The sequence below is a fragment of the Corvus hawaiiensis genome, chromosome 2 (genome assembly GCF_020740725.1).
Source record: "Corvus hawaiiensis isolate bCorHaw1 chromosome 2, bCorHaw1.pri.cur, whole genome shotgun sequence".
NCBI lineage: Eukaryota > Metazoa > Chordata > Aves > Passeriformes > Corvidae > Corvus > Corvus hawaiiensis.
The window spans coordinates 28452119-28473829 of record NC_063214.1 but is presented as its reverse complement, the minus strand read 5'-3'; the positions used below and the strand labels follow the sequence as shown (position 1 = coordinate 28473829).

The 21711-nt window shown below is 42.6% G+C and overlaps 2 protein-coding genes across 4 annotated transcripts; one reads left to right on the top strand and one right to left on the bottom strand.

Moving 5' to 3' along the window:
* Positions 1-2652: 2652 nt before the first annotated feature.
* Positions 2653-5425, bottom strand: GPR15 (G protein-coupled receptor 15). Its single transcript, XM_048293958.1, has one exon. It carries the CDS (start codon positions 5423-5425, stop codon positions 4325-4327), a length of 1101 nt encoding a protein of 366 aa, XP_048149915.1. The 3' UTR covers positions 2653-4324.
* A 7341-nt stretch (positions 5426-12766) lies between these two features.
* CLDND1 (claudin domain containing 1) lies at positions 12767-21117 on the top strand. 3 transcript variants are annotated; one of them, XM_048293959.1, is made up of 6 exons: positions 12767-12816; positions 13190-13367; positions 17293-17587; positions 18759-18866; positions 19240-19377; positions 19471-21117. In XM_048293959.1, exons 2-6 carry the CDS (start codon positions 13227-13229, stop codon positions 19689-19691), a joined length of 903 nt encoding a protein of 300 aa, XP_048149916.1. In that variant the 5' UTR covers positions 12767-12816; positions 13190-13226; the 3' UTR covers positions 19692-21117. The 3 variants fall into 3 exon arrangements, with proteins under 3 accessions (XP_048149916.1, XP_048149918.1, XP_048149919.1); XM_048293961.1 differs by lacking the exon at positions 12767-12816 and adding an exon at positions 17022-17162 and having other exon boundaries at positions 13220-13367; XM_048293962.1 differs by lacking the exon at positions 12767-12816 and adding an exon at positions 17034-17162 and having other exon boundaries at positions 13280-13367.
* Positions 21118-21711: the final 594 nt, after the last annotated feature.

Sequence of the window (21711 nt, the reverse complement as noted above, 5' to 3'; positions counted from 1 at the left end):
CACCAGCTCAGAGATGGAAGGCTGCCTTTCTTCTTGAAGGCTGTTGGTTTCCAATCCACTTGCTTTCTCATCTCCCATATTTTGCATTCTTTTACTTCAGTATGAACTCGGGTCTTACCTGCCCAGATGTTTGGGGCCAAACCCCCTCTGTCATTTAGTGAGACTGGAGTATTCAAAAACCTCCTGTCACTTGCAGGAAGACTCCGGCAGGGTACTGAACACCTGCATCTGGCAAACTGAGCAGCTGCTTGGGTTGTTATTGAGACCTAGAGTGCACTAATGGCAGGCTTTGTGGTATAATGTTAGATGTTAGATGAGATAATGTGGGCCCTTTCTGGTTTTCTAGGGGTTCCCAGCCACCTCTGTGTGTGACATTTGGTAGCACTGTAATTACTTCTGAGGCCATTTAATGCATGGCCAGTGCATATTTCCATCAGTTGTGGATTCAGATAGCTCTTTCTTTGTTCCTATTCATGAACTGATCCTCCTTTCTCTGAGAATATGCAGAATGCTGAGATATTTAGTAAATAGCCCGAGGGGATGGATTTTCCACTGCAGGATTGTGGTCACTGTTTTCTGTGCTTCACTTGCCCTGAAATGTGCTCCTTAAATGGGTGAAGCCTTTTAAGCAAGAGAAGAATGACAGATTCATTTAGATTGGGAAAGACCTTTAAGAGCATTGAGTCCAACAGTTCCAGTTAGAAATTTTGGGATGTGTAATGATTTGTGCTCACAGCTTGCAAATCTACTCACAAGTTCCTGCTGACCTCATGAATGTAAGTGATCCTACAGGGATAACAAACTAGTATTGCAGGAGTAAGAGTGTAACTGTTAAAAGTGTGTGTTAGTCTCCCCACCCATGAGCTGACATCTCTTTGTACAGTATGCCTTGCAAGCACCTGAGAAAAAACCCCACGTCTTTTGTCAATGACCTTGCTGTTCCTGTGGAGCAGTCAGCAAATCTATCATTGCAACATTTTTGCAAGGTCAGGAAATATTCTTTTTGTAGTTCAGCCTATTTGAAACCTGAGGCACAGACATGCTGCGAGGGGCTTTGCCTCCCACCAGTCTGAAGGAGCCAAGACAAGAAGCTGCAGATGAGATCTGGATGCATCTAAGTCAGTGGAAGTTTTCCTCTTGGCTTCCAAGAGCCAATCTTCACTGCAGTACTTGTGGAGGGTCAGTCCACTGCAGTGACTACACCACTTTTCTTGTTTTGAGGGCAGCAGGTTTGCCCTGCTGATCCTGGGTCTGAAGCTATCCCCTGTGTGACTTTCTCCTCAGTCCTCTGCAACTCAAAGTTTTCCATTTAGCTGTGGTGCAGTTGTCAGTGCTAGCACATATGCTGCTGAAATTAAAGTCACAAAATTTCTTTGCCTATTTAAGCAAGCATCAGGTCTGGGTAGAATTTTTCTTTGTGTTGAGATGAAATACTTTATTTCTGAAAAATGCTGATTCATTCAAGCCAAAACTGAGACCAAGAGAGGCTTCTAACAGGATCCTGATTTGTACCAAGAAGGAGAGGCACTTCAAATTTGATTGTGTACACCTCAGGAAAGTGCACCAACCTCTAGATTGCTGGGGGTGGTACTGATAGTGTAGTTGTTTTCATTAAAAACCTCAAAAGGTCTTGATTTAATTCTAAGGCAATATAAAAGCATCTCTGAAATAATGAAAAGGTTTGTGGGATGGGCAGATGAATGTTCCCATCCAGACTCACTGACAGATTTTCTAGTAATGCTTTGCTATTTTTTGATGACAATGATAGCAGAAGTTAGATTACAAAAAGCCAAATAATATTTCTTAGCTGCAGTCATAGTGGATTTATTTTAAAATAATAAAAGTTGCAGGGAAAAAAGCCTTATCCAAATTACTTGCCAAGGTCTTTGGCAGGTGTCATATCAGAATTGCACCATTTCCATTTTACATAGCAAACCAATTTACTGTCATTACATTCTTTTAACATAGATAAAATAGGCATCCTGTTACATTACTCAAGTCTACCACGTTAAATACTTTCAATCACAATAATTTTGCTATCATCTTAAGATATTTTAGCGCCAACAAACTAATAAATGTTAATATGGAATAGTAAAAGTCCCTGAAGTAAAGCTGTTCAAGCATAGGTTGTCTTTTCTTGGGGAAAAAAAAAAAAAAAAAAAAGGAAAATAATGTTTACCATGTCATGAAATTGTCAAACGACCTGCAGTTCACAAGAAAATAAAGTACACTATTCTGGATGAAAGTCTGAAAGAATCTGTTGAGTTTTCCTTTGCTGAATTAGTTGCCTTTGGTATATTTTATTTCCTTGCTCATGTGGAGCATTTGCTGTGGCATTTATATGTGATTCTCCTCAAACCTGGCAATATCTATCAAGTTTATTTGTTATTTTCCAGAAACTAAAGCTTTGAGCATGAGATCTTGGTGGATTTCCTTAGTAATTTTTCCAATTTGATCTGGTATTTTGAAGTATTTAAAAAAAAGAAAGAAGCAGCCTTAACTAGAATTATTTAAGGTCTTGTACATTGGGTGTATTCCAAAGTACTGCAGTGCTGTAATAAAAACCATATCTTAGTTGAAATGCAAATCTTAGGCTTATTTTTTTTTAAAAAAAAAGGTCTCCTTATACACTTGTAAAGGTAGAAAGAAGATAAGAGATGGAGAAGAGAGCAGTTTTTGAGGGTCACTGCAAATAAATTTAAAACTCTAAAATTTGAGCTGACACTGGTCTCAGTCTCAAACACTGGCAAGTCTGAGAACAGTTGATGCTCTTCATGCAGTTGTAAGCCTGAAAAAGGAGTGTGGGAGTTAGGTGGGGGTGGGAGGGAAAGTCTGCCGTGTGGAGGAAGAAAAACAAAATCTTTTAGAAGAGGTCGTGAGGGAGGAAGCAAACACATGCAATGAAGGGAGGGGAGAGCAAAACCCTTGTGTGTGTCTCTGTGATACCCTCCTCGTAGCCCAGGTGTGTATCCCAGTATCTTACTGTGTGCCAGAGAGCACTCTGCCACCAGCAGTTGCTGAAAGACACTTCTGCCTGCCCTGAGCCTCTGAGCCAGCTCTCCACCTGCTCTGGGAGCCAGCAGGTCCAGCGTGGAACTGGCTGGGGAGCTGGGCCAGATGCGCATGCCTTGGCTTCTAGGTTTGTGCCGCCCTTGTGTGAGGTCTGCTTTTGTTTCTCTGCAGGCATTAAACAGCTCAGCTGTTGCCGATACAAAAAGCAAACACCAGAATTTATTTGTAACACTCCAAATAGTCATTGCCATTTACGGATGTTTAGAAAACAAAGAGGTGTGAAAAGAAAAGCCATAGTGTGAATGTACACATGCTGCAGTTACATCGGAGGGATACCACTGCCATCGCCCAGTCTCCAGGGGTTTTTTCTCTGCTGTCCAGTCAGTAGTCAGCCCTTCAGGCTTTGCTCATTTCTATTTTTCATGAGCTAAGTTAGCTGATACAGCCGTCTTCCCTTTGAAGCCTTTTAGCAGGTTTGCATGTGTGTAACCGTTCGCTCTAGAACCCACCATGTCCTTTTCCTTACTGGAACTCTTTAGTTCTGACCCAAGCAGTCAGAAATTGTGTGAGGTCCTCAAAAAAAGTCTTTAAAAGCACAAGTGTGCTTTTGTTGGTCTTCTTTCCTTTAAGAGAAAAGTTAAATGCAAGGTTTTGCTTGTCTCCTGGTTTCTCTGCCTTCAAGTTCTCTTTTTTCTGAAATCTGAGGGGCTAAACACTTTAATGATTACGATTAAAACTGAAGATTTAATGTTATAATAAGAAGCTGAGACTTAAAATGCACAAGACTCAAGTTATGAGGACTGGTAACACACAAATTCATAAAAATACTGGATTTCTAAGTTCAGAAAACCTCCAAAAGCCCATAATTGTTCAGGCTGGTTTGAGGACATTGTGAATTATTTGTGGGCAAGCTAGAAACCAAAAAGAAACACTCGTTTTTCTCACACAGAATGAAAACCTATATACACACAAGTTCAAAGCTTGTCTCGGAGAGGCCTTGACTGAGTCACATGGTTCCTTTCTGTAGTTTGTAGAACTTGTACTGGGCTTCCAGCATAAGCATTTGTAGCTGTTTCTCGGTATGATGGTTTCACATTTACACCATGCGTTGTCACAGCAATCATCATTGTGAAGTAATTCTGGGGTTAAGGTTTCCTATCCCATCTATTTGCATTTAAAAGGAAGCAGCATCCCACCCACCTGAAGCACTGGCTGCATTACAGCCGCACCTTTCTCTGTTGCTCGATTCTCTTTTTCTTTTCCTGCCATCTCTGGGGGGAGAAGTTCCTTCCTCCGCAGCCCCAGCTCCCAGTCAGAGGGACACAGAGTGCTTCCTCTTCCTGGCAATATAATCCCCTGCCACAAAACTGGATAAGGAATGGCTCAGGTGGGTGTCCAGGGTGTCAGAGTTGTTGCTGCTGATTTTCACCCGTGGGCACAGGCACTGGAGCATGGCTCTGCGGATGTAGTTGTCAAAGCAAAAGTAAATGAAAGGGTTGGCACAGCTATTGGCAAAAGCAAAAGGGCTGCTCACCTTTATGCCCAGCAAGGCAACCGTGCCAGAAAAGCAGTCAGGATGCTTTAGGAGTCGCAAAAGGATGGCCATAAGCTTGAAAAGATTGTAAGGAACCCAGGAGACAACAAAAGCTGCCACTACAATGAAGACGATCTTGATGGATTTCCTCAGTTTCTTATCACGTTTCCCAGCCTTCTGATAGTGCACACAGAGTCTCTTGGTGATGGAGCAGTAAAAGGTTAAGATACTCAACAGTGGGAAGAAGAAGGCCAGGATTAAAAGCATCAGTGACATGATCTGTTTGGCTTCTGTCACGGCTTTGTCTGTGCAGTAAGTCTTTCCATATTGCTTCTTCAGTTCTCTGGACAAAAGGGTCGGCATCCCTAAGCAGCAGGATAATAACCAGACACAGATGCAGAGTGCTCTGGAATAGGATCTTGTTCTGATCTGTCTTGCGACAGAGGGGTGCATGATGGCGAGGTACCGGTCAGCACTCATGCAGGTGAGGAGCAGGATGCTGCAGTACATGTTGACTGAGATGACGTAGGAACTAGCTTTACAGAGGAAAGATCCTACCCTCCAGTTCTCATCCGACACCTCCATGTCCACCCAGAATGGCAGCGTGATGAGGAAGATGAAGTCAGATGCAGCGAGGTTGATGATAAAGATGTCAATCAGCCTCTGGACCCGTCGCTTGAAGACCAAGGCCGCTATCAGGATTGAGTTGCCAACGATGCCCACCAGGAACACAGCACTATAAAGGATAGGGAGGAAAGTAGACATATGTTGCAGCTGCTGGTACTGGCACTGGTCATCGTAGTAGTAGTCGTAGTTGAAGCTGACTGTAGCCATGGATGACAGCTCAGGGAGTTCCATTTCTGGCCCCGCTGTCTTCATTCTCTCTCTGAGGGAGGCTCGGAGCTTCCCCTTACCCTTCCCTTCCAGGTCTTCGTTAAAAACATTTTATCAGTGAGCGGGGAGGAGGGGGAGAGGGGGGAGGAGCAGAAAAGTGGTTTTGTGGGGAGGTAATTTTTACCCTTTTAACCAACTGCACAGGCAAAAAACAAGCAACAAGAGTATCTGATTAGTCAAAACCCTGCCTTCAGAATAAATGCTTGTGAGTTTTTAAAAATCAGGTTTAGTTTTACTGATTCTATCTCCATTTTGCATTTTCTGGCTTCAGGTTTTGATTTTCTTTCAGGTGGAGGGAAGGTAGTTTTCAAGATTCTGAACTTTTTTTTTTTAGGAAAGTATATTTGTAGTTTGAAGACATTTGAGATTGTACCAGCTCATAAGAAGCCCAGGAACAGTGAATTCAGGTGCCCCAACCTTTATCTATATTCAAAATATTTTGTATAAATTGCTTGTTGGGGCAAGTTTGACTTTTCTGAGGCTTGGAGGTTTTCGCTTTACTTGTCTGGTTATGATTGTTGTTTTCTGTTTGAAAGTAATTCTCTCATATGAATATATACAGGGAGAAACATTTAAAACTACTATAACCATTCTACCCTGTGGTTGGTTGTTCTTTACCTGTCCCAGGTTTTTCGCTGCCCTGCCAGTGCTCTCCTCCTGCCCTGCAGCCCCACCAGTTCCCCTAGATCTGGAGTGCCCACATCCAGCTCTAGGAATGTATTAGAAACTTCAAGAACAGCTTTCCAGTGTGTCGTATATTCTTCTGCAATTTGAAACTTGACTTGATGTTCCCATCCCCCACATAGGCTTCCTTATCAGCCACAGTCCTGGACTCCAGAGCAGCAGTTTGTTCCTTCTCCTTCTGGCTGCACAGCCTGCATGGCTCTTGAGCTGTTCTTATATACAGCACTCACTCCTCTTAACGAGCTCTGATTTCTTCCATCTTTCACTCTCAATATCAGTATTGCTCCAGCTGTGACTTACCTTACAGACAGCCCCTGCAGCGTTGCATAAATCAAATGGAAATTTCATTTTTAAAACTACTGAATTCATTACAGCTTTGTCAGTGCATACTAATTTGAAACCTGCACTATTAGTTTTCATCATCTTTCCTCTCTTCTAAAGATAAATTCATTTTCTCCTTCCTCTCCCTCCCACCAGCATGTTCACAGACCAGGCGTGCCTCCAGGATTCTCAAAGCTTTGAGGAAATCACCTCCTGGTGTGTGCTCCATCCCCGGGCGGACAGATTGCATCTGTATGTGTCTTCACATGCAAAGAGCAACTCCAAACTGCATGCACAGCAAGTGAGTCCCTCCAGTGCACTCTGGATGCACTCAGATTCATTCTCCCAGGGCTCAGGTTATGTGCTCCTGTGCAGCAGGTGCCTGCTGTGAAACAACTGGCAGCTGGATGGAAGGGTATTTAGGTGGGCACTGTCTCAGCTGTAGATATGCTGATATCTAACAAGTGCCTAGTTATACACAACTGCCTTCCTATCTGTAGGGCACTAGTGGACTCTAGCTGACTATTTTTATGGAATGTGTAAGCACTTGCCTAGTGAGTGTAATTCAGCCACCACAAACTGAGAAAGGATCAAGGTGTATAAAAACACCCTGGATAAGATTATTGATTTGTATGCCACAGATGTAAATGTGAACCTGTAAGGAATAACAGGCTAAAAATCATCTTCCCACCTTCTCAAAGTGGGTGTAAGTGTTCACCCTAAAAATCACTGTGTCCTCTTCTAAGTAGGAGGCAGTGACTCTGTTTAGTTAGTTCACTTATGAATCAGAGTAAAAAAACTTTCCATAGATTTCTAAAATGCCTCGTTGTTATTCTAGGAGTAATCTCCTGCACCTGATTGTCTAAAAGACAATTCTTATTTTCAATGAAATGTAAAAGTCTCTTCTGTGGTGATTAAAGTGAGTAGGTACTGTTGCCATAAGTCTTTTTGTTCATAAGAGACTTGTCACTGGTCAGTTACATATGGATTTGTGTGCCACCTTATTTCTCCCCTGGCAAAGCTGGGAGAAGGAAGCACAGAACCAAACTCCTAACACACTTAGAATCAGGTTGCATTTGAGGGCATTGCAATTTGCATGCAGGAGACATCAAGTGTAAACCTGCAAGAAAACACAGGCTAAAAACCATCCTCTCCCCATCTGAAGAGAAAAAAGAATACACTGAGTTTTCAGCCAAGACTTGTGTAAAAGAGCCCAAGTAGCTGACAGTTTACAAAAAAAGATATTTGATGAATTCAGTGCAGACATGAGTTTTGCTGATTTTTGCTTATTGCTGCTTCAAGGAATGTGTTTTCAGGTTTGTTTTTTCTTCCAAGGAGCAGTGGGAAATGGAGGCATTCTCTTTCCATCAGTACTAGAACAGGAGATCAGCTGAACCCTACAGTCAGTTCTACAACAGTTCTGCCTCTCTTGCAAAGGCGGACCTACCTGTTATTTTACTCTGCAGATAGAAAATAACAGCTTACAAGCAGTTACAAGCTTTAGAAATCAGACACAAACTTCTCTTCCCTCCATCTCACACTACTTCATACTCCTTGAAATTCACTCCTTCCCTCTCCACCTCAGAGCAAACAAAAAAAGTATCTTCAAAAAGCTTAAAGGCATAATAAAGATAAGTTTATGTCTGTGTATTCCTGTGTTTGTGGTTCCTCACTGTGTTGTCTCTCTTTAGATTAACAGCCTTACTCACTAAAATAAAAAATTAAATAGTAAACCTTTTCCAACAGGGACCAACTCTGCTCTGCTGAATTTGCTCTGTATTTCTTGAATGCTACAAGCAGACTTAGGGATGTCACTGCATGTTGCCATATTCCACATGTGACACTTCCTTATCTGAACAGAAGATTTGCAAAGATAATCTAAAGCATAGTCGTGAATAATGAAGTGATCTGTAATTATCCAAGTGGAGCAGCAGCAGGCATATTTGTCAGTAGTATGGGGTGGTTTTGTGTGATTGTGATTCACTTAGGGCATCATGTAGTTTCTTACTCTTCCCAGAGTTCACTTCCCTGAGATAGAGCCAAGCTATCAAAAATACTGAGTACATGGAAATTCCCCTGATAACACTCCTGCACAGATATTACAGAAAGCTCAGGAGGACAGACTCTATCCTCTCCTCATCCTACTCCTGTATTTCCACAGCATTTTCCTCCTCCCAGGCTTCACCAGATACATGTAAACACTTTTCCTGAAAGAATTCTCTTCTGAAGCAACCAGCTACTGGTTGGCTCAGGTGTATGTTCTTCCATTCGGGATACCCATCTTGTCCAGCCCTTGATGCAGCTCTGAAAAAATGAAGCTTCTGGGTGCTGAGAATGAACTCAACCGTTGTAACCAGGCACTCAGAGCAGGTACTACGACGGTGGCCCCGCATGTGGCCAGTTCTGCTTTAAATTGTGTGTTGCTCTGATGGTTCTGACTCTCTCAAATGCACCTGTGAGATCTGTCAGGTCCGTGTTTACACCATTCCTTAAATCTTCCTTCTAGGAAGCGCTGAGATGTTTCCAAGAGCAGCAAGGGAGAAGCTGTCACGTCTTTGTTCACGGTTCTGTAATGCCTGTGATAGATGTATTATGGTAGGTAGTCACGTAATTTGTGGGAAAAGTATCTGCACAGGAAGTAGGCAGCGTTGCCAATTTTGTTTGTTACACACACCACCTCCGCCTTACAAAGTTCTGCAATTTCAGGTAGCAAGGTGTGGGTTTGGTTTTCTGTGTTGTTTATATTTTGTTCTTTTTGTTGTTGTTGTTCTACACTCTCTGTTTTACTGATAGTTGAAATGTCATTTTGTTCCAGCTTGTACATGCACTTTTATATAAGAACAGGCAGCTAGATAAAATAAGCTGCGTATCTGTAAATTATTAATAGTGATAAATGCTGAGAAGGACAGAGGTTCGTTTGGCTGTAAAATAAAGTGTAGTAGTTTCTGAATGATTTTACTTAAAAAACATGTAAGAAACAGATTTGCAGACCTAATTAAAAAAGAAAAAAAATCAAAAACCCCACACTAAATTGGCTGCAACTGCCCTACTATGCTAAGGCTAGTTGAAGGGAGGCTCAAAGGTAACCACATGAATGCTAACTAAAAGAAGTTTCGTCTCTCAACAAAGAGGAAAAGGTGGGACCTATTCAGGTAAAATTGTGGGCACTGATAGACTGAAATAGTTTCATGCTGAGAGCAGTGGTCTACAAAATGCAGTGCAGGAAGAAAATACGTTTGTACACTTAATTTTTAAATATTGCTTATTGTCTATTGCCGTTTATTTAATCTTTTTTTAATTTCTATTTTTGTGTATGTTTTATAATGTACATTATATATTGGTACTGTAGTACGTATGTATAATTCTAAAAAAATATATACATTTAATAGGGGTGCCTGCTCAAAAAGCTTTTACTGAAAAGATGCATGATAAAAAGGTTTGGAGAGCACTGACATAAAGGATGAGTACCATTATAATGCCCCAACGCTATTCATGTTATTTGGGAGAAGCACATCTAGAAGGTTTTCTCTCTGTGAAAATTATACTACTGTGTTCTGTGCCACAAAAAAAATTAAAGAAAAACAAAGAAGGCAGAAATAAAACCAGGCAAACTGTATAAAGAGGTCTGAGGGGAATGGGAGGGATTTTCTATTCACTCAGGCTGTGGGAAATGCTCATAGATGGTGCCTAAAACTAAACCTGAAAAACTTTTTATTTTATTTAAAACTAAAACTTTTTATTATTGTGAAGAGAATATTTGTTGGGGGAGGTGATATCTTGTAAATTAACTAGTAGTTTTGGAAGAAACGGGCAGACTTTTGAACACCTTTTTCAGGTCTGAATCAATAATTCCTGAAGTGAACGTGATATATGAAGGTTTTTTTTCTTTTTTTGTCTTGTATCAGCTTCATTTAATACAAGTGGTGCCACCTCCTACAAATGCTTACATATTTCCTTAGACTGTGAGAACTACAATGACACACATTTTGTACTAAACAATTTAATTTTTTTTTGCAACATACTGGGGTTTTGGTTTTGTTTGTTTTGTTTGCAGCACTCTAATGTTAAACTCTCTGTCAATGCCCGAGAACTCAGTAATGCTCGTGATCCAGGTCTGCTATCAAAGAAACTTCACTTTTGCCAAAAGCAGGAATAGCATTTAAGCTATAGCCCTGAGGATTATTTCCTTAGCATTGTTCCCTTTGTGCTTTCCTGTGCACAGTAAAGCAAACTCTTACTTTTAAAACCTTCCCAACTCATCCTGTGCTGTAACTAAACTGATCAACCAGTGGTTCTCCTGAGGCACATTGAGGAGGTGTGAAAAGAAGAGAAAAAAGAAAAGCGTTGCTGGCAAGGAATGACCCTATGCATTTATCTGTAACGTTTTTATTGGGTTGCTCTTACTATAAGGAAGGGTATTTTTCCAGGAAAAAAAAATCCAGGTGGAATCTGTAGAGAGTATTTGATTTTAAGTAAATAAAATGAAAATTCCTTCTGGATGCTTTTGAGCAGCTGCACACTTCACATTGATCAGGGCAGATTATGAAAAAGAAGAGGCCACCGTAGCCTAATTTAATAATGGAAGTAGCAATGGCTGCAAAATTTTTCAGAATTGATTTTCATTTTTACAAAATTAGATCTTTTAGGAGAAAACTGTAGTCGTGCCAGTGTTAGATAATTCACTGCATTTTACAGCAAATGGTTCCAATTCTGCTTTTACAATTTACGTAGTACAATTTACATGGCTTAGAATACACAGGGGTTTTGTTGACTTTTTTTCCTTTTAATGTTTTCTGGCTTCAACCTTTGATAGCTTTTCCAGGTATACAGAAAGAAGTTACTGATTTTTTTTGTTCCCTGTTGCTACTACATGTATTTTATAGTCTTGTGAGTCCTTTCGTTTAATAAATTAACTCCTTAAATAAACTCCTCTTCTATAAATAAAATTGACTGACCTTCTGTGATACATTTCATTAAGAGAGGTTTTCTAATTGCTCAGTGATTTTCATATCCCTTTTCAGGTTTATCTCTATTTTGCCAACATATCAAAACTAGTCATGCTATTTCAGGGCCAGCAGCAATTCTAGATGTGATACAACTTCTTTCCTTGTTATTTCTCAGTTTATACATCCGTGGTTACGGGAAAGTTGGGGGGTTTTTGGGGTCACATCTTGGTAGTTGGTACTTCACCAACATTCTTCCTTTTTCATTTTGTGTTTCCCAGGATGAAATCTTATGTCAGGTAAGTATAGCCTCCAGTCTTTGCTTTTAAATTAATGAGCTCATCGATGACCTTATTGAAATGCATGTTTGCTTGCCCCAGCCACGACATGATCAGGTCACCCTGTCCCAGTACCCTCTCTATGTCATTATTTACCCTTCCCTCGTGTCATCTGTGAGGTTTATCAGCAGTACTCTGCTTTCTTCCAGGCCATCGATAAAGATGTCAAGTATTTTGGAGTCCACGATAAATCCCAGACAGACCGTGAAATATGTCTTTCTACACAGTTTTATTATGAAGTGTTGCTGAGACAGCTCCATGTTCCAGAAAGGTGGGGCATATAGACAGAAATGTCTTTCATTAAATACAATTTCTAATAATTTTTTTAATTAAAAAAGTAATGTTGCACCAAATCTGAGAAGTTTCTTCTGTGGCTGTTTTTCACCTTTACATCCTACTTTCTTACCTTGCTGCAAAAATGCTTCCTGGCTGTTCTGGCGGAGGAGTTGATCAGGATAATTCCCCAGAAGTCCTCAGAGCGTGAAAGCCTCGGATGATGCTGGGGTTTTTTTCTGACTATTAGTTTGCTTGTTTGGAGGTTTGTAAAACCAAGACTGGGTGGGCTGGTCTCTCAAACAGGGGAATTGTTAACCACTTTTACGAGTCCTCTTGTCATTTCCGTGGTTTCGTGTACCAGGGATGGAGGGAAACGTCCAGTTTGAGGCATGGAGCCAGTGTTACCAATTTTTTTGCAATTTTTACTGGGTTTTTTTCCCCCTTCCATGTTTTCCCAAGTCATTCACCCAGGCTATCATGTCACCATTTTTTCCAAGCGATCAAGAGAAACAGAAAAAACTAGAAAGGAGGTTGTAGCCAGGTGGAGATCGGCCTCTTCACCCAGATAACCAGCGACAGGACGAGAGGCCACAGTCCCAAGCTGTGCCGGGGAGGTCCAGGCTGGACATGAGGAGGAATTTCTCCCCAGGACGGGTGATGAGCCATTGGAAAGGGCTGCCCCGTGGGGGCGGGGGCCGGCGCCCGGCGCCTCCGGAAGGGGGCGGCAGAACTACATCGCCCAGCGTGCCCCGCGCGGGCGGGCGCGGCGGGCGGAAGCGAGGCCGGGCCGGGTGCGAGGCGGCGGCGATGGGCGGTGGGTGCCGGGCCGGGCCGGGCCGGCGCTGAGGGGGGAAGCGGGGCTGAGGGGGGAAGCGGGGCTGAGGGCTCGGGGTGCTCCCCTCGGGTTTGCTGCCGGCCCGAGGCTGTCGCCCCCCGCGCGGAGCTGGCGCCTGGGAGGCCCGAGACCCCCAGGGGCGGTCGCGCTCCGTGGGGATGCCCGGCCGGCCCGGCCCGGCGCTGGGCTGGTCCTGCGGGGACAGGTTCTCTTGGCCCGAGGGCTTTTCAAGTCATTTCACTTCTCCATCTTACCTTTTTTTTTCGCTAATGATAGCACTGGGAGATGTCTGTCAAGTAATTTCAGAGTGAAATGATGATGTCCAGCCATTCGGTTTGCTCTCTTCTTGTAGATCACTTGTTGTGAACTGGTGGTGTGGAAGAAGCTGAATGAATGGAACAGTCAGGGCAGAAGGGAGGTTTGTGTTTCATGCTCTCGACTGGCCACAGGACACAAACAACACTGTGCCTCTGAAGCCATCTGGAAGCATTGGAGCTGTGTGTCCTGAGCGGCTCTGTGCGTCTCTGAAGGTAAGAAAGTGTTTAGTAGTAGTCTTTCCTAACATTTTGTTGCCCTGAATATCGATCGGACGATCCTGTTTGGTGCTGTTGGCAGCCCTCTCCCCTTATTTGCACCCTCTTGTAGGCCTTCTGCCTAATCGCTTTTTGACTGCAAGCATGTTTCCTGAGAGAATGCCAGCCAATGCAGCCGTCCTTTTTTTGTGGTGTCACGTAAAAGGAGTTTCTTAAATGTGGTGGCCCACTGTTAGCTGGAAGGAGTGACAGTAGTAACAAGATAAAAATGCATGGTTTTGTATTCCCTTCTGCCATGGTACAGTAACTTCTTACAAAGACTGTCCAGTCTTCAGTCTTAGAGCTGATTTTTCGCCAGAATACTTGCTTTTGTTCTGTTCTCTGTTTTTCTTTCCTGACTCTACTAACTTGCCCCCTTTGTTTTTACCTTCTTTGAAATGCATGCAGTCTAGTCATTCTATTGAGTATTGCTTCCAGTTTGGCCTTTGCCTTCTCTTTTTTGAGCTTTTTTCAAAAATTTTCTTTTTTGAAAATTTAAAAATTTTTATGTGTCTCATGTCTTTTAAAAAGTGAATATAATCGCAGTATCTTGTAAAGCACTTTCGCCTGTTTGCAACCATCTAGTGTCTTAAATTCGTTGCATAGCTTAGTGTCAGCTGCAACTTGTTTGGAATAGCTTCTCCTGTTAGACAGAAATGTGCTGTCAGAGCTATAAGAACAAACCTGTTAAAACAGTGAAGGCTCTTGTTGACAGCCTATGGAGAAAAAGCATTTTTATTTGTTATCAATCTTTGTCTTTATAATTTTATATTTATAATTTATAATTTGGTAGCACTAATGTTATTTTTTCGTAAGCATCTCCTACACGTTGTTCTGCACAGAATCTTTTGCAAAGTGTGGCATTAATCCCATAAACACACAGTGTGTTTCTTCGTGGTCTTCTCTGTTAACTATTTCTTACTGGCTGTGCTCGCTGTTCCCTTTGAGCTCTGCCTGGGGCTGGCAGGATGGTTCTCCCTTTTGAAAGGACACCTCATTTAAGGGGGAGTGTGTCTCCTGTAAATGAAGATGCAGTGGATATGCACAGTGAATGGGCAGGGTAGTCGAGTCTACTCCATTGGCAGGAAAAACTGGTTCAAGCTTTGCATAAAGTGTTGTAGAGTTCTTCATCTTTTCTGTAAGTAGTTGCAGTGTTAGGCAGAAGCATTGAGGGAACCTTTATTGTAAGGAGCTGGGGGTCCACTCTTGCCTTGTCACTGTCCTGTCCATACTGAAAGTCATTTGGGGAAAAATGCCACACAAAGCCGCCCACTAGATTTTGGGGTCTGTAGCCCCCTCGGCTGCTCTCTACCCCTGCCTGCAGTTACATTACAAGGATTGAAAGTCAGTAGATTGCCATGTCCCTTTTACCAAGTGGATAATGAACACTGGGCAATGCTTTAATTTGCTACTTGGTGATTAAGCCTTCATTTTGCTTATGAACCGTTCTTGGTTGCCAGCTGACATCAACTCTGCCGTGTTCACAGCACACCAGCACACAGAAGGCTGGTCAAAAATGTGTAGTTGTTTTTTAATGGTGATCTAGTAGGGATACTGTCAGCACCAGTGTTCTGCACCTGGCAGCCGAATGTAGCTGAAAGTAAGACTTTTGGGGCACTTCTTTTCTTTCTCTGTGTTCGGTATAAATTTGATAGGGCTTTGTCAGCATTTGTATTGAAAGGCAGTGACAGCAGATCAGCAGCCCAATAATGTCCCAGTTACATTCTTTTTCACCAGACACTACTCTGAGGATGGAGCTTGGGGGTTTTTGTGATCCTTCCACCCAGAGAGAGCCCTTTCTAAAGAGAGGAGTCTGTTGCAGAGAGTTTCTCATGCAGTAGATCGCAATATAGTGGAAAATCCAGACCAGCCTGTTCTGCTGCTTGCTCTGAGAGTGATCTACTCATCTCTGAGCTGAGCTGGGCAGAAGCTTTGGCCCTGGAGATGCCACTTGCCCTGTTTGCTTCGGGGGCAGTATGTGAAGGGGAAAGGATCCCTCAGTTAGCTCAGTAGGTTATGAATGGTGGGGTCAGATCTATACAGCAACTTGTTCTTCCTATCCTGTTCATCCCATGTCCTGTGTATCTTGAACAAGATGCTGGGATATCAAAGGAGAGTACAAATACATAAACAGGAATTAAACACTGCACAGAGAATTTGCTTCCAAGTCTGCGCTTAATTCTATGTTTTCTACATAAATAAGCCCGGATACGGTGTGTTCTCCCTCTCAATATTTCTATTAACTTACAAAAGTTTACAGCTTGTAGATTTAAGTACAGTTGTGGTATGCAAACTTGGCAGTATTTTGAATGGGTGTTTCTTGTCAGTTCACCAAAAATCAGTTCTATTCTTTCTCATCACTAAGGATGCCGTTCAAGGATGGATATTGCAGAGTGTGTGCCTCATTTAATGTGGAAATGAAGCATAGGAAATGATATGGGAACACATTTCTCCTCCTTGTTAGCCAGTTTCAGACAAATACAGGAGCAGATGGAGGGGAAAAGAAATAAGAATGGTATTGTTAATGGCAAACATTGATGCCTTTGAAATTCCCTTCTTTAATTTGCAACTTGTTTTCTAGTTCAGAATTTCTTACTGACAAGTCTGACTTGAGGCTCTGGTGTTTTTCCTGGTGAATGCTGAGGTTTAAGGCACTTGCTGTTTCCAGTTGCGGTTCATTAGTTGCAAAGAAACGAGACCAAAATATTTTGATCAAAGTGTGTGGGAGAAGGGAGGTAGAGCCAGCAGTAGACAAGAGCTGATTAGATAGTAGCTCTTGCCGCCAGCCTACCTCTAGCTGCTGAGCTAGTTTCAATTTTTTTTTTTTTCTGGCAAGTGCATCGAGCCTGATTCATAATAATCCATAAATTTAATCAAGCACACAAAGCACGTGAGAACAACTGGCATCCGAGAGGAGTCCTCTGGTGTATTGCAGCCACAGAACATTTCTTGTATTACCAATCACTTGCTCATTAAAGTCATGGTATTGTCATAAGCATAAGCATGTGTGGTATTTGTGTTCTCCCCATGCCTCCTTTGACCGTGAATCTCTGCCATTTGGGGGCATGACCCCACAAAGGAGGGCATAAATGACCCCTAAGAGAGGGACGCAAAGTCCTTGCGGCAGCATATGAAGGCCTTTCAGTTTTGTCACCTTGTTCCCATGGAACAGGGCACCCCTCTGCATTGCTCCCGGTCTCCAAAAAATACCATGGTATGTATTGTGGCATTATTGCAGCATTTATCGTGATTTCCAGATTTGTCTTCCAGTGCTTCCTTCATGTTCTGCCTCTAGTGCAAACATTTCTAGTGCTACATTTCTCTCTTCCCTAAAGGCATTCCAGCACCTTGGCATGGCTGCCCTTTGTGAGCAGCCTGGAAGAGCTTTTTCGTCATGCCTGTGGTTCTTATCTTTGCTGTAAACACAAGCTGTGAAAGTCTTATGGGGTGGCAGGCTAAAAATAACTTCCACCCTTGGTAATCTCTTAAGGAAAGATAAGTCTTCTTCCTGGGCGTTGTGGATGGAGTCTCTGACGTTGCCTACAATCAGGATCACAAATGGCAGGGAGCTGTGTCATCTGCTTTGGAGATGAGTTGATGTTGTTCTGTCAGTTGCTGTTTCAGGGAGAGCAGCCAGTGCAGTGTGACTGGGAGAGCACACTCTCCAGGATATTATCCCTACTTGGAACTTGAAGACCCAGTGGATGCTGGCCAGCACTGTAGATTTGCTCAGTGTTCCTTTGATTCTAGCAGGTAGGGAAAGGAAGGCATGCATACCCTGAGGGGGTGTTGCAGAAGGGGGCTGATGCCACAAGTTTGGCACTGCTGGGATAACTTTGTGCTTCCAGAAGCGTTGCTCACTTGTCCCTGTGTCCCCACCCAGGGCGCCATGATGGATAACCGGTTTGCTACCGCGCTGGTGATCGCCTGCGTGCTCAGCCTCATCTCCACCATCTACATGGCAGCCTCCATTGGCACCGACTTCTGGTACGAATACCACACCCTGTCCCCAGCCGAGAATGTGAGTGAAGCTGGTAGAAGCATCTGGGAGGAGTTTGTCAGCAAAGATGCAGATGAGAAGACCTACACAGATGCGCTCTTCCGGTGCAACGGCACGGTTGGACTGTGGCGGAGATGTATCACTGTACCCAAAAACTCTCACTGGTACAGCCCACCAGGTACCTCCGGAGCCATTATCACTTCCTTAGCTTGCCTGGGGTGCTAACTTCCTCAGAACACTTTGTTCCTCCAGAAGGTTTATTTCTAGCTTATGTTTTGGTTGCTTGTTTTTTTAATAAAGACAGTCCAGATTTTTAAAGAGGCAAAGGGCAAAATGGTCTGTGGCTGTCAGTGCTGCAGCTTCTGGTTTTGACACATGATACTTGATCTAAATTTAATCTCACAAGCTTGATTTTTATTTTGCTTCAGCTGTCCAGTTGGGGCTACAATTATAGTTGCTCTCCCAGTTACTGTGTTTAAGGACACATCCTGGGATCCAGCAATGGAATAAAGACACTACTTTATCAAGGAGGCACTTGTTGCTTTTAGCTAGTCATTCACTTTGTTCATCATCACATCAGCACATCCTGGATTCCTTGAATGGATATGGAGTGAAATATTTGTATGATTTTTCAAAATCATTGGAGGATAAAATGTGTGGTAAACAATTATTTTAATTGCTTCAAGGTCGATTTTGGGTACTTACTGTATGTGTGAGCATCTTCATTTGGAAATCTCTTAAAGATGTACTTTCAGATACATTTCTGGAGGAAAAAAAACATTACATGAAATACTTTTTTTTTTTCCTCTCATGAAAATGCTTATTTTGGAAGACACTTAAACCAGTTCTGCTCAACAGTATTCTCAAAGAAAAATCTGAGGTAGAAATTTAGTATAAAGAAGCAAATCCTTCATATTTAAATAGGCTTTTTATCCCTCTTTTGATTTAACTGTTAGTATGAGACTGCGTTCTGCGTGTGGAGATAAGCACAGTTTAGTTAAGGGACCCCGAGCACATGAATATGTGGCAACATAGTTGAGCATCATATGCCACCACATTTCTTTCCCAGTCTGTTACACATGGCGCAGTTCTCTGTGGATAATCCAGGGAAGTTTGAAGATTCTACATGTTGGAATGGTGTCCCTTAGTGTAGTACCTTGTAACAGCCATGCTATGTCAACTACATCATAGGAAAGCATCTACAGATCTGTTTGGAGGTAATTTTTTCTCACAAAGGGAACTCAGAGGAGCTTCCTAGCTCAAATCATTGGGAAAGGAGGATTTGAAAGGGGAGAAGGAGGGTTGAGGGAAGACACCTAATGGTAACTTTTTCTTTTTTCCACCCCCAGAAACCGATATGACTACAAACTGCATCAGTTTCTCGCTCTCTGATCAGTTTGTAGAAAAGTACATAGAGCCTGGAAATCACAACAGTGGCACGGATTTGAATCGGACTTGTAAGTGTCTTTCAGTTCTGGCAGATAAGAAAGTAGAATTAAAAAAAGATGTTTCTCAAATACAGTCAACAGCGAGGAAAGCTTCTGTGTCTTGCTCGCCATTTACTGTTTTTTACAGTAGCACAGGCAGTAGGTCAGAAGACATAAATGTGTTAGCAAGGGTTTTGCCTATGAATTTTTTGCACAGGAATTTTTGAGTTAACAAATTAAGTTCTTTATGCTTCAATGGAGTCTTTGGTCCTCTTTAGCTATGAATGTGGAATGTCTGATGAAGCAGAAACAGCAGGGTAGAAGGGAATGTAAGATGGTGGGAGGAGATCTGTTTTTAGCACACCTTCAGCAAACTTGAGGTGTGTGTTTCTTTCACATGCAGATCTCTGGCGATTGCAGTTTCTCCTGCCCTTTGTCAGCATCGGCCTCATGTGCTTTGGGGCTCTGATTGGGCTCTGTGCTTGTGCCTGTCGCAGCCTTTACCCGGCCATTGCCACTGGGGTCCTGCATTTCCTAGCAGGTAAGTGTCCCGCCATCCTCCTCCAGAAGCTGAGAGTACCCCCTGGAGCACTCCATGGGTGAGCTCACTGTGCTTTGCTGCTTCCTTCCCCAGGGCTGTGTACACTGGGCCTTGTTGGCTGCTATGTAGCTGGGATTGAGCTGCTCCATAGGAAGCTGCCTCTGCCAGAGGATGTGAGGGGTGAATTCGGCTGGTCCTTCTGCCTCGCCTGTGTGTCCGCACCTTTGCAGTTCATGGCAGCTGCTCTTTTCATCTGGGCAGCTCGCACCAACAGGAAGGAATTCACCCTCCTGAAAGCCTACCGTGTGGCATGAGTGCTGCTACTGCAGTCTGGGGTTTCCATGTTAGAGCCTCTTCTCCCCAGCCCTTACTACTTTTTTCTTTTAGTCAGAATTTTATCATGTACTGCATGCTTCTTGCCAGTCGACAATTTAGCCTGCAGGCCCTGAAGACAAAGACCTCTGGGCTAAATGACCAAACCCTGCCAGAAGTCTGCAGAACTTTAACAGGTTTTTTAATTGGGTTTTTTTAAGAATTGTTATTATTTTTTAAACTACATTTGGTTGTTGACAGTTCCCCTTAGTTAGGTGTACAGGCCCCTTCCTAATTTTATTACCCTGTCAGCCTGGAGAAAATAGAAGTGGTGTTGTGAGGTGGAAGAGAGATAGGAAAAGGTGCAGGTATGCAAGAATGGGAACTTCAATGCACAAATAATACATAATGAGGAGCTGTCTGCCATGTGACTGAAGCTGGCAGTACCTACAGGGAGCACCCGAGAGACATGGGGGAATTCAGAAACCTCTGTTAAGAAAATACTGTAGCTAAATCAGTCTGTAGCTCAGATCTGGGTCTCCTATTGTCACTAGTTTGCTGTGTTTTGTGGCATCTGCCAAAACAGCTGGAGGGAGAGCAGGCAGCTGTGGCAGTGCCTGTACAGCACACCCTCCTGAATGCACACTGTGCACTTGCTTCTGCCAAGGAGTAGGATAAGATGGCCCTCATGGAGCTCTGTCCTGCTGTAGCTCCACTGCTTCCAGGACCCAGGCTAGTTTGGTATCTGCACTACATGTGATTGTGCACTCTACTCTTAATTTGTGGTGCTTTTGCTTGATGTGGAATAAGGCTTCTCTTTTGTTGAAAATTACTTCATCACAAGTTTTCTGGTTTTAATTTGGTTTAGTGTATGTGTGTATATGTACATATATAAACTTAACTTTTTTTAAACCTCACCTGTTTATCCTTTATAGCACACAACAGGGTTTTTTTAAAAGGTGCTGTTCTTTCCCCATCTTGTTTAAGTTAAATAATAATAATAATAATAATAATAATAAAGACTCAGAAATTTTCAGCTTTGCATGAATCTGATGGGAGGGTAAGGGAATGATCTAGAGCTGATTTTACTTGGAGAAAGAGGAGCCAGTGTCTAGATCATTCTCTCTTTTCATGGAAGTATCACCAGAAACCATGACATTAGATTGGATTTTTTTTAATGAAATTCTTGGACTCCTGCTAACTTTAAATTTTTTCCTGCTCATCACTGGTGGTCACAACAGCCCATAATTTCTAATTAATTCAAAAATGTTATATTTATTCTAAATCACTGCCACTCTAGCCAGACTGGGTGACATGTCATATCTAGGAAACAATGTTCCAAGACTAAACTGTTTAATTCTGAGGCCTTAGCTCACCTTGTTTCCTTACTTCATGCTTAATAAAGGAAGTATGCCTTAGGAGAAGTAATTCCTGACAAAACAAGTGATGGCAAGGATTCTGTGGGACTCTGGTGATGAGAATGATACAGAAATAGGCATTTTTATGTCATGGCTGTTTTTCTGTTGTATTTTGTGCCTTTGTGCTTTTTTTTTCCTAGTAGGTGTTTCTGCCCAAGCTATGTTTGCTGGATCAGCAAACAGCCCTAGTCATGATTTCCCTGAAGATCAGATATAACTGCTTGTGTAATTTCTTTTATTTTTTCTCTCGAGTGTGTGATAGGCTTCTTCTATTATCATTCTTGGAATCTTTACGAAGTAAAACAGAGATGATGATGAAAACCAGAGTCACTGAAAAAGCAGTGGCAGGCCATTCAAGATAATCCTCTTTCTCCTGCTGTTGAGTAGTTTTTTATTTTCCTCCTTAAACAGCCCCTTTCTCTCCCTATGGTGTCTGGGCTATTTGTAACCTCGTGAGAGGGGATGTGGTACTTTTGTGCAGTATCTGAGAGTAAATGAAAATCCGTGCTGCCTGATCTGTATGATAAGGTGCTTTTTCAGAGTAATTATCCTGACTTAGATAGATAAGGCCTAACTGCTCAGCTTGTCATGTTCCTCATTTGCT

What these genes read in the sequence shown, in the direction of transcription:
- GPR15 (XM_048293958.1), bottom strand. Translation starts at nt 5,425, where the DNA reads ATGAAGACAGCGGGGCCAGAAATGGAACTCCCTGAGCTGTCATCCATG.
- CLDND1 (XM_048293959.1), top strand. Translation starts at nt 13,227, where the DNA reads ATGAATGGAACAGTCAGGGCAGAAGGGAGGTTTGTGTTTCATGCTCTC. An exon ending in GGCTCTGTGCGTCTCTGAAG is followed by an intron (nt 13,368 to 17,292) that starts GTAAGAAAGTGT and finishes GTCCCCACCCAG; the next exon opens with GGCGCCATGATGGATAACCG. An exon ending in GGTCCTGCATTTCCTAGCAG is followed by an intron (nt 19,378 to 19,470) that starts GTAAGTGTCCCG and finishes TTCCTTCCCCAG; the next exon opens with GGCTGTGTACACTGGGCCTT.